The sequence below is a fragment of the Camelus dromedarius genome, chromosome 19, assembly GCF_036321535.1.
Source record: "Camelus dromedarius isolate mCamDro1 chromosome 19, mCamDro1.pat, whole genome shotgun sequence".
NCBI lineage: Eukaryota > Metazoa > Chordata > Mammalia > Artiodactyla > Camelidae > Camelus > Camelus dromedarius.
The window spans coordinates 4,720,391-4,732,474 of NC_087454.1; the positions used below are offsets into that span (position 1 = coordinate 4,720,391).

General features: G+C 52.2%; 1 protein-coding gene across 1 annotated transcript in view; it reads left to right on the forward strand.

Annotated features, from left to right (window-relative positions):
- Positions 1–12,045, forward strand: part of BMP6 (bone morphogenetic protein 6) — a 132,105-nt gene extending 120,060 nt beyond the window's left edge. The window contains exons 4-7 of the mRNA XM_031435223.2: positions 747–944; positions 9,472–9,548; positions 10,355–10,465; positions 10,554–12,045. Coding sequence (XP_031291083.2) covers positions 747–944; positions 9,472–9,548; positions 10,355–10,465; positions 10,554–10,703 — 536 coding nt within the window. The 3' untranslated portion in view covers positions 10,704–12,045. The remainder of the gene's footprint in view (positions 1–746; positions 945–9,471; positions 9,549–10,354; positions 10,466–10,553) is intronic.
- The last annotated feature ends 39 nt before the right edge of the window (positions 12,046–12,084 follow it).

A 12,084-nucleotide genomic window follows, 5' to 3' on the forward strand; every position in this document is an offset into this window, starting at 1 on the left:
GAGAAGGTGCGTTGAGATAAAGAGAAAGGGAGAAACAGAGTCTGAGTTCTGACCTTGAAATAATGTCATTGGCAGCAACACGGACAGACCTAGAGATTCTCACACTAAGTGAAGTAAGTCAGACAGAGAAAGACAGATACCATATGATATCACTTATATGTGGGATCTAAAAAAAGTGATGCAAATGTACTTATTTACAAAACAGAAACAGACTCACAGACATAGAAAACCAACTTACGGTTACCAAAGAGGGGAAAGGGGGGATAAATTAGGAGTTCGGGATTAGCGGATACAAACCACGAGATATAAAATAAACAACAGGGTCCTACTGTACAGCGCAGGGAGCTCTATTCAATGTCTTGTAATAACCCATAGTGGGAAAGAAAATATGTGTAACTGATCACTCTGCTGTACACCAGAAACTGAGACAACGCTGTACATCAACTGTACTTCAGTAAAATGTTTAAAAAAGAAACAACCATTTTCAAGAGAAAAAGAGAACGCTGAACACAAAGGAAGACAACTAGCAGAAGTTGGGGGGGGGGGCTCGCTCCTTGCCGGCCTCCCAGCACTCTGGAAGGAGTGGTGGCTTGGGCCATCCAGGGGGCCCGGGGGATGCGAGGATGTGCCGGTCCTCACACTCCTCCTTGACGATCAGCGCCTGGGAGGCTAGGTGGGCTCTGGGGTGGGGCTGCAGCCAGACGTTTCCGGGCGTACCGAGAACCTTGCTCCGCTTTGCCCCCCAGGGCTCCACATCAACCCCCGTGCCGCCGGCCTGGTGGGCAGGGATGGCCCCTATGACAAGCAGCCCTTCATGGTGGCCTTCTTCAAGGTGAGCGAGGTCCACGTGCGCACCACCAGGTCGACCTCCGGCCGGCGCCGCCAGCAGAGCCGCAACCGCTCCACCCAGGCCCAGGACGTGTCGCGGGCCTCCGGCGCCTCAGGTGGGTCGGGCGGCCCGCCTTTCCGGGAGGCCTGGTTGGGGGACCCGGCAGTGGTTCCAGATGCTGCAAAGCCTGCAGGTGCCTGGTCAGTCACCGGTGATCTCGCCGGGTTCCCAGGGCCTTCGGGGGGAACGCTCCTTATCCAAAGATCGTCTGCAGGTTGCAGATGGCCTCAGTGTCTGTTTTCCCAGGAAAGCATCCTTCTGTTTGGTCAGCTTTCTCCAACTCTTTTTTTTTGTTCCCATTCTCATAAAGATCCTGAGAGCACCTAGATTTTCTTCTGGTTACATTACCCCTGGGAGGTTGTGATGTGCAAAAACTCTGTACATTTCTATACGATGGGCTTGTATTTGTCAATGCTCTTGGCTGGGGGTGATGAAGAGTCAGTTCACACGACCCTCCAGGGTGGATTTCACTGGTTCATTTGACTGGGAAGTTCAGGGTTCTGCCTTTGACGCACTGAGATCCATGAGTTCGGATGATATTAGGAATCTCTTGTTCTCTGTTTTTTTTGGCGGCATTGTCAGAAAGACTCTCTTGCCATGGTGGTCAGGAAGGCAACCTCAACTTCAGAAAGAGAGCATCGCTTTCATGGTAGCTGCAGTAGACAGCCGGGCAGGGGCCCCGAGCTCACCCCTGGAGCTAGGAAGTGTGGTCAGCCCCCTCCTGCCCTGAACAGACAGGTTCAAAGGGCAAAAGATAGGAAACAGCTCCCACTGCCCAAGTGTCAGATTCAGCGGTCTGTCAGAAGTACCCCGTCCCATGCTGCGCCTTTTTGGGAAGAGGCGCGAAGTCCACTCATCAGAGCAAGAAGGATGGCGGAACGGGTGTTCCCACCTGATACCCAGCTCACATAGTTAGTATTGAATTCAAACCGAGGGGCCTAATACTCTAAAGCTGGTGCCTGCAAGTTCTGGGTTTCCTTTGGCCATTTAAATAGCCTGGAAATCAAGCATGAAGTTGAAGGTTTGCTGTGGGGTTTGCAGTCCAAGATCTTGCTTCCCTCGTTCCTACTCTGTGACTTTGGACAGACCTAATCCGGTTTACCCAGCTGTCCAGTGGGGATGATTGGTCCTTGGTGGATTTGCTGGGATTGAATGAGAAGCATTGATTTGGCTCAAAGATTAGTTACATCCAATCATAGGAAGTTCTCAGGGTATGTGTTAGGGTCCTCGGAAAGGATGTAAAATATTTCTGGAAGATGCATAAATTCTTCCAGGCGACTGTTGGAAAATGTCACTTTCATTGGCCAGAAGGAGTGCATGGAACTTCCCCAGGTGCCCAACTATCCTTTGGGAAGAAGTATCTTCGTTTGGGGTTCTGACTTAATCAGCCGTTTCTTTTACCAGTAACTTGGACGTGGACCCTGAAGATCTACCACCCAGTGTGATGTGACATTTTGCTTCTTGTCATCCTGGTGTTTCTTGGAAGCATTGCACAGCATGGGTGTTCCTGTGTTTACCACTAGAAACAGTCAGGGCTGGGGTTTAAAGAAAAAGAAGAGGAAGAAGAAATAACTGCCTTCCTTTATTTGCTTCGGAGGAAGCCTGCCTAACAGAGTTAATCATCTCGGCACTGTCCTTCGGGGCTTGGCGGCGGAGCGGCCCTTCTTTAACGAACTGTGGTCATTAGCGTACTGAGACCTCAGACTTGAAGGCAGCTCTGGAAATGTTGATTGCTTTTTAAAATGAAAATTTGACTTGATTTATTCAATATCCCCTCCCCCACCAGCACACATATCAAGTTGTTCTTGTTTTTTTGTTTGTTTTTAATTGGGAAAACATGTCCTCTCTGATTTTGGGTTTAGTGGTATCACTGCATAAATCTCTTCCCAGTCCCTTTCAACATTTTTTTTTCAATTTGATGAGTTCAAACTAAATATGAGTATTGAAGTTGATCTAATTTGCAGTAAGAGGCAAGCCTGTCTGCTTTGTCTGGGTCTTGCCACCCTCCCATCCGCCACCTCCCAAGCCTGAACTTTCAAACGCATTTTGCTCCTTTCAGCGGCACTAAAGCAAAGGGTTCGTACCAAATGCCCCTGGACCACCTATTTGAAGTCCGAGACCCCCAGGAAAGTATTACTACGGAGGGCCTCCTTCCCTCTCACCGTCTGCAAAGACGCTCTCAAGCTGGTCCGAGAAATTGCTCGTGTGAGGCCCGCTGAAGTCCTACTCTATGTATTTGGCTCTTTCCTCCTTGCTTATCTGCGCCATTGATGGGAACAGACGTGCCAAGGAGATTGTTCTTGGATCAGGGATTTCCAGAAAGACGGCCGGCTACCCAGAGGCCCTGACCGACCGCTTTGTGCTTTCTCTGTGGGCTGTCGTGGGGCCCGATGCTGCTGAGACAGAAAGCTGTGGCCTCCGGTGTGACGCCAGGCAGGACTTGCCCCTTGGAAATCTTTCGGGAGGTTGCAGGAAGAGATTGCTTGGCCTCTGCTGCCCTCCTTCTGCCACAGAGCGCTCCCGGGGAGTTCATGTTTCTCCACAGAAACAACACCCTGCAGGAGAAGCCCACCAGAGACTGTCCTGCATCTGGGTTAAGAATTTCATGTAATCCATCAAATTGCCTGTCATCAGGGTGACAGGTGGCAGGGAACTATGTGGCTATTTTGAGAACTGAGCTGCAGATGCGGGAGACGGCAGGACCAGTCCACAGCGAGGGAAAGGCCAAGAGCCCGTCCGCCTCCTCCCCATTGCCCACTAAAATCCACTCTTCTGTCTGCCCGTGGCCTTCAAGCTGGACTTTCCAAACACATGCACCAAACAATGGGTTTAATCCAAAGTCTCCCTGGATGGGTTTCGCTTGTCCTTGCTTCTCTGCCACTGTCTGCTCCAAGGCCGTGATGGATGTGGGCTGCGTGGTACTTCTCCAGGGAGCTAGCATACCGACGGACAGCATCGTTCATCGTTTTCACACACGTTGTATTAGTCCTGGTCCAAGCCGTGCTACGCAGCCCACGGGGATTCCTGGGACCCTGGCAGTTCATCTCGGCCTCCACGGCGGCCAGCCCGCTGCTCCCAGAGCACTCACTGGGTGGTCTCTTTCCACCTGCTACGTCCCATCCTCTTTCCTAGCATCTTTCTCTTGAGGGCCACGATTTTGTCCCCAGGGAAACTCTGATACCGCCTGGCCAGCCCATTGCACGGGTTATGAACAGAGGGCCTTGAGGGATGGTTCCCTGTGGCGATGCTAGGTAATTGACGCGGCTAATTTTCCAGGGTCTTTCCAAGACATCTCTGGGGTAGCGGCAGCTAACGTGACTTCAGTTCAGCTGGTGAGTCAGCTTTTCTGCCATGTCCACCAGCTGGCTGCCAACACTGTGACTTAGAATTGCTCTTTGTTTTGACAGGTGGATAGTTTTGAAACATGTCCTGCCACCTTTAACAATTCACATAAAATTGGATTATTACGTGACCTGGGCCCCTTCCACCCCTGACGCTTCTGTTGCCATCGCTCAGCTCTGCCGACTGTCAGCGAACCAGCACCTTCTCAAGGCCCCCTCTGTCCTTTGCAATGAGATCTTTGATTCAGTTGCTACCTGTGAGCATCTCTTTGAGTAAATGCTCCTTCCATCTCTCTCCGACACACCCAAATCTTGAAGGATCCCGGGAGAAGGTGTGGCTCTGGCTCATGGAAACACTCTTGACCGTCTTGTTCATAGTGCACACCTTCTTTTCCTTGAATTCTCCAGTCGGGACCATTCAGTACGTTTCCAGAGTAAGAAACGTAACCAGAATTCATCAGTTTAAAAACAATGGTGTAGGTACCTTATTAAGACCCTGACATCTTTTGCTGTAGATTTCAGGGAATGTCAGTCCACAGACGAGGGGGTCTCATCCTTACAGGTCCGTGTTTGCTTGGCCTGTTAACTCCTGGCAGGTGTCCCCTCTAGTTCGTCATCTGCTTCCGTGGGTTAGAGTGTCCAAGATGAGAGGGGCAGACCCCCGCCATGGACATCCAATGCTTGGGAAGAATGGACGTGGGTCAGGGCTGTGAATTAGCTGTTTGTAGGCCTTCAAAGGCTTTGGGAATTTTAATTTGTCACTTTGATCTTGAATTAAAATTTTAGGGCTGGCAGCTTGGCTTCCAGATGTCTCAGTCAAGAGGTAGAGGCTTGTCCAAGGCTCCCTAAGTGAAATCAGGACTTTACTCTCCATCTGGGGAGGACAGACAATGGCATTAGCGATTTGAAAGTTAGCATCCTTTCCGACTCCATATTCATAACACTTGATGCTCTCTTGCCATCAAGCTCCGTCAGGATCAAGGAGTGAAGCCAAGTGGAACTTTCTGCCCCATCCCTAGGTTCACCCTTATGAATGTGCTAATGGCCAGTAATGCTGAGTAACAAAGAGGCAAAAGAAGACCGCTGAATAATTCACCAGCTACTGCCAACTCCCGATGGGGCGCTGGGGGCCGGGGGATAGAGCTGCAGGGAGACAGAGAGGCACAGGGAGTCATAGGGCTCAGTCTTTAAGGGAAGCCTCCATCAGTTTTCAAGATACTCAGCTCCATATTCTTTTATAATCAAGACAAAGGCCGAGAAGAGATGAGAGCCCCACCCAGATTCAATGGCGCCTTAGGAGATCTTGAAATCCTGGAGTGACAGAACAGTTGTCAACAAAATCGAGACTCTGAAAACCAAGCTCTTGCCCCCTGCCCCCTCAGCACTCTGAGATTACTGGCACCAGAAATCACAATCCCAGTGTGGTCCCCTGGGGGCCCCAGCATCAGCGGCATGAGGAGCAGGAGCCTCCAGCCAGTGATCGATGGCCGAGATGATTCTGCGGGGTAACTGGGAACCAGAGGTAGTTTTGGGTGAGACACAGGCGGAGCAGGCTGGAGATACGGGAAGAGTGGCCGGACCAGTGCGGACAGAGGTGCCATTTTCACAGCTGCTCTTTGAACTTGCCCTTGTCATCCTAGGAGGGAAGGGAAATGAGAGCTATGAACTGTTCCCTCTCAAAAACAAGTTCCCTCTGGGCAGACACTGTAGCCTGAGCTGAGAAGAGCTGGGCCAGGCGGACGGCATGCTCTGTTCCCAGCTCCCGCTGCTCTAGTGTTTTCCTGGCCGAGCTTGGGGCCTGCAGCTGGTGCGGCCTGCGGAGTGGGGTCAGCCCCTCTGCGGAAGCCCTGGCCGGGGGCAGCCACCTGCCTGCTCCTCTCACTCCTCCTCTGTCACCTGGTCTCTAGGATGCCCTGACTCTCTTTTCTGCCTCTTCCTCTGCCCACATCTTCCCTCTGTTTCTCCCTTCTCCTCTACTGGGGCTGGAAAGGGCCCCAGGCGGGCTGTCCTGACCCCTGGGACCTGGCTGGGCTGGGCTGGGCTAGGCTGCTGGGACTCAGGTGCGGTGCCTCCCTGGTGCTCCCAGGGGGCTGCCTGGCCTGACTCCAGCGTGATGGGGACCCTCCCTGTGCATGGCCTGCTCTGCAAGTCAGGATCCCTGCTACGCCTTCTCTTTCCACCTAGGCCCCACTCCCCTGAGAAGCTCCCGGCCTTGGCAAAGCATTGAAGAGCACAGGCGAATAAAGAACACGCTCTGGGCCCGGCAGCCTGGCCCTCCTTCCCCAGATCTCTGCTCGTCTCTTCCAGGACAGAGCAGTGGATGATCTTGCCGAGGGACCTTCATTTAGGGAGCAAACGGGCAGGTCTGTCTTTACAGTTGCTTGGATCTTTAAAAAATTCTCCCCTTCCCCCGAGTGGCCTCTGATCTTCTGGAGTGATGGCCCCTGGGGGACCGCACACCCTGAGATGAAACCAACTTAAATCTCCATTCAAAACCCGTGTTCAAATGTTTATGATACTCATTTGGAAAAGAGAGGCAGGATTGGGTTTTTTTTTTTTTTTTAAAAACCAAGCGTACCTGAAGGTTTCTTTACCGAAGGAGGTTATAAAAGTGGGGGGTGGAGAGCGGTGCTGAAAAGGCGATTCACATCCTTGTGACGTATTTGCAGCTTGAAAATCTATGGTGAGGGGATGTTCTCTCCTGTCGAGGAGCAGAGTAGGGAGCTACCTCCTTTTGATTGTGGAAGAAATTAGTCCTGGGGGCTTTTCTGATTGTTCGATTTTGTTACCTGGTGACTTAACAGTTTTTTTGCCCAAACCCAGCTGGTCTGGCTGGGCCAGAATCCCAGCCAGGTTGCTGGGCACTTGCCTGCCTTCCACTCTTAGGCCAGAGAATTGTTTGGAATGATTGGAGAGCCAGATGTCACTTTCTGTGTTCAGCTTTGAAAAAGCCAGATCCCTTGAAAATGCCTCTCGGGACCAAGACTATGAGCCGTCATCACATCTGCGTCCCAAGTGATGCCCAGGGAGTCCTCGTGTCCTGAGACAGGCTCTGTGTGGCTGGGGGAGGTGCTGTCCCCTGCGTGTGAGCCTCATTCTAAAGGGTGGTGCCATGAGTCTTAGTGTCTGCAGATCCAGCTGGGCCACAGTGGACCCGGCCCAGCGATTCTGATTTGTGAGTCTGGGGTGGGCCTCAGACTCCCCGGTGATGCTCGTGATCCAGGCATGGGCAGCCTGTGCAGCAGCCCGAGGACCTTGCCCCTTGGGGATGGTTTGTCAGCCTTGAGTCTGTTGCTCCGGTTGGTGTGCGTGTGTGCGTGGGTGTGTGTGCATGTGTATGCGTGTCTCCAGCTCTTGGACTGCTTTTCTCTGCCCTGCCCTTGACTGGTGAACCCGCGTGGGCAAAGCTATGTTGCTTTCCTTTATCCCACTTAAGTAGATAGGGTCCCATCAAATTTATTTTTATTAGAATTAACTGGATTTTGCATTTGCAAATGATACTGACCAAATTTGCATCATTTAACTTTTGTGAAGTTCTTTTTCTGCGCATGGAGCCAACATGCTGACAGTTACTGCTTCACTTTTTGAATATGCATCAAACAACTCAGAAATGAAAATAAGCAGTTAATTCAACAAAGCATTGAATGGTCTAAGTGAAACGTCATGGTACGTGGACTGGTAATATAATCTCACCTTTCACAGCTGCATGTGTTAAATTGTCAATTTTAGGTCCCATTACATTTAACTGCATAGGTTTTCACTGGCACCATGCAAACCATTCATCTAAACAGATATCAAAGGATGGGGCGGGGGGGATGCTTTTCTGCAATATGTCAATCCCCCAAAACCAGATCAAACCACATGTGGCCCTGTCAGTCCACTGCAGAGCCCTGGGTCCCAACAGCCACTGAGCAGCAGACCCAGTGTTCAGAGGACAACTGACCTTTGCAAATACTTGCCCATCCTTTGCCAGCACTCCACGTGGACTTATAAGGAGACTTAAGTGCGGCCTGAAGTGTCTGTAGGAAGAAAAACAGGAGAGCCAGTTCCTCCCTTTCCTCGCTTTAGCCCCGATCTTGACTCAGCGACAGGTGTGCCCGTGTCTAGCTCTGAAAGCAATAGCTGTCCCTGCAGAGTGAGTTCCCTGTGGAGCAGAGGGAGGGTCCTATCGGCAGGTTCACAGACACGTGGACTGTTGGTGGAGGTGGCCACGGCGGCTTGGCTCCATCAGCAGAAAGAGGAACTGTCCCTGCCTGCGCTCCGACACCAACCAGGGGGCCCCCCAGTCTGCTTCAGTCCCGACACTCACCGCCTGGGGTTAGCATGGACGCCACAAGGTCAAGGGCCCAGCCCCCAACAGGGCTGCCACGGCCCTCCCTTCAGATGCCACCTGCGGTTCTGACTTGGTTACACTTTCAGGGGTTCCCACAGCTCCCCCTCCTCTGGTCTGACAGTTCACTGAAACAACTGGTAGAATGCAGGAAAGCAGTGTGATGATAGAGGATGCAGGGGAGGGAGGTGTGGGACACACAGCTTCCGCATCCTCTCCTCCTAGATTCTGGCAGGCATTCTCCTGGCGTGAGGATGTGCCCACCAACCCCCAGTTAATTCAGCCAGGCTAGGGGGTCCTGGGTCACACAGAGTGGGTGTGTGCCCATCAGCAGGTGCTCGCGGGGCACTGCTGTCCCAGGTCGCGGCTTTAGTGCAGGTCACAGGGCAGGGAGCAGCACTGGGGAGCAGGGCCTGCTCCCCTGTGCTCCCTTCAGGATGCCTTTCCAGCCTGGCAGCTGCCTTAAAAGCCCCTGCAGCCTCAGGACACTCCCTGTTTGAAACAGAGCAGGTCCTGCCTGGTGCAGTCGTCTTTAATGTGAATACGGTGTCTTCCAAGTCAGGGCCCAGGGGTGCTTGGGGCATCTTGGGCCACACCTACCCCCGTAGGCCTCACACACGACTCGGGATCACAACATCTGTTGCTGAAAAGGAGTCCCTTCAAGTCAGCCATTCCGTGTCATGGGCCAGTGTGCCCGGCAGTGGCCCCAGAGAGGACAAGACAGGGTGTGTCAAACACCCAGGCAGTTGGGAGTCCGCAGAGCTGTCAGGGACCCAGGCTGTGCCTAGCAGGGGCCCAGTGCCGGGCTCCCCTGAGCCTGGTACTGGGCCTGGCCCGTGGCAAACAGTCCAGGGAAGCTTGTAAATGAAGGGATGAAGGAGTTAATGGGTGCCTCTTCCGATCTCCCACAGATTACAACAGCAGCGAACTCAAAACAGCCTGCCGGAAGCATGAGCTCTATGTGAGCTTCCAGGACCTAGGATGGCAGGTGAGTTCTCTGACAGCAAGGGGGACGAAGGCCCTTCTTCTGCGGTCTCTTCTCTTCTTAATGGCAGCAGCCGCCATCAAAGACCTTGAGCTTTAGGACCGAGAAGGTTCCTTCTGTGAAGGTATTAGGAGCCCTCCTGGATGCCTGGCTCTGGGAGGGAGGTGGTGGAAGGCCCGCCCACGAGTGCCAGAACCCCCGCCCCTTCCCCCGGCACCTTCCCGGGGAGCCCAGGCTGGGCTCCAAGCGCTGCATCTCTGCAGATCACGAGCCCATTTCCCAGTATGCTTCCCTCGCTCGTTCAAGGTCCACAGGGCATTTAAACAGATGCCCACTGTGTTTTGAGAAAGGGCTGGAAATACTGATCTAATAGTTAACTTCTCCAAGGGCCAGACTTCAGCTCACCCGACCTGGAAGAGCACAGATATTTTGTCCTAACACCTGAGAGCCTTCACGAGTTTAGAAGAGGCCAAATCCAGGTGCCAAGTGGTAGAAGAGTTCCCTGTGCAGGTGGCATTGGGATGACAGAGGTGCCTGGAGAGGCTCCTTTGGTCCAAGCACATGGAGCCAGCCTCCTGCGGGCCCCCAGGCCTCGGCAGGCGAGGAGCAGATCAGGACCACAAGGGCTCCTGAGTCAGACTGACTGGGTTCACACCCTAGCTTTGCCCTTGAATGTGCCCTTGACCTCCTGGGTCTGTCCCCTTCCCTGTCCACTGTGAGCGATGCCTGCTCCCAGGGTTACTGAAAGCAGGATGATGCGAAGAGTTTATGTGAACCACCCTTTTCTGTTGCTTCCTTTTGCTTTAAAGGACTGGATCATTGCGCCCAAGGGCTACGCTGCCAATTACTGTGATGGAGAATGTTCCTTCCCCCTCAACGCGCACATGAACGCAACCAACCACGCCATCGTGCAGACCTTGGTGAGCACTGTTTTCACGGCACAGGGAGCAGTGAGCCCAGACGAGGTTTAGTTTCTAATGACGCCCTTCCCTCCTGTTTTCGGAACAGGTTCACCTTATGAATCCTGAGTATGTCCCCAAACCGTGCTGTGCACCAACAAAACTGAACGCCATCTCGGTTCTTTACTTTGATGACAACTCCAATGTCATCCTGAAAAAATACAGGAATATGGTCGTGAGGGCTTGTGGATGCCACTAACTTGAAGCTAGTTGCTGGGGACACGCAGACGGCCTTGGACTCCTGGATGACATCTGCCTTAAAAATCACACGGGGCAAGACTCTGAAACCAGCTGGTGCTGGCTGGCGCCTTCCTGCCCCAGGAAGGTCTTACAGGACCTTGTTCAGAATTTGCTCACATAGGAAAATATCGTGGGTCGTGGTGGTTCTGTAGGAAGCTGAGCTTAAAGGTCTGAAGGATGAAATTGGGTCATGGCAGAAACAGAACTTTGAAGGGTTCCCCTCCGCCCCTCAAAACCCACCAAAATTAGTGTTCGCTTTAGATCAAGCTCCTTGTGGTGTTAGTGAGTAAACAGGGAAAACCATCTTAAAAAAGCAAAAGGATTCTTGGCTCAAGTATCAGCGGGTTCGGTTGTTCGTCAGCTCACGGGACTGGGGAAGATGCCCGTCTTCAGACCTCATTCCCGGGGAGGTGGGGCTCACGCGGGCTCGGGGCCGAGGTGGGAGCCGGGCCACGTACAAGTGCCTTTAGTCTCGGTCGTGCTGTTACGTGTTTGTCGGTGTGAAAAGATACTTCTTTCAGTCCAACCACGTTATTTCCACAGCCCTGTCCGCCCCTGCCCCCCACCCCCACCCCCCGTGCTGATTTCTTTCACTAGGACCAAAAAGAGAGACTAGAGTGATCACTCTGAGTGGAGGCTCCGGGCACAAGAAGCCGTGTTAAAGCCATCGCTGTAACCGTGTCGCACACGAGCGCCACTCTGCACCTCCGCCCTTGGGGTCGGCTCTTTGAAAAGCACCTTTACTTCGGGATTGTCCGCTCTCGTCTGTCCGTGAAATGGTTCTTGGCCCTTGTACGGCGTCCTGGGTCGCAGGCGTCGCCCGACAGAGGGCACCCAGCCCCCAGGAACAGCTTTGGACAGGCGAGCTGTTTAGGACCCGAAATCACAGTTTTCTCCCGTAGAAAGTCAGACTCAGATCTCACTTTGGGAGATTTTTCAAACGTCTCTTTCACGATCATGTACTGGGAAACCAATTTCATACTAAACTGATTAAACCTTACATGTATGCTCTATAGCTACCTTTACAGCTTTTCTGTAAATATCAACTATAATTTATTGTCTGTTTGATAACTGTTTGCTGTAACATTTAAGGAAAGGGCAGACCATTTTTTTTAAAAAAAATTTTATTTAGAAAGTATCATAGTGTAAACAAATTGTACCACTTTGATTTTCTTTGAAAACAGGATTTATGATGCAAGCGGAAGCCACTCAGATTGTGCTTCTCCAGAAAGTTGGGTTTTTTTTCCTTTAAAAGAACATCTGTGAACCATACATGATTAATAAAGATTTCCTTTAAGGCAGAGGCTGGCCGAGGTCCTGCTGTGCTCGTCTGCCACAGA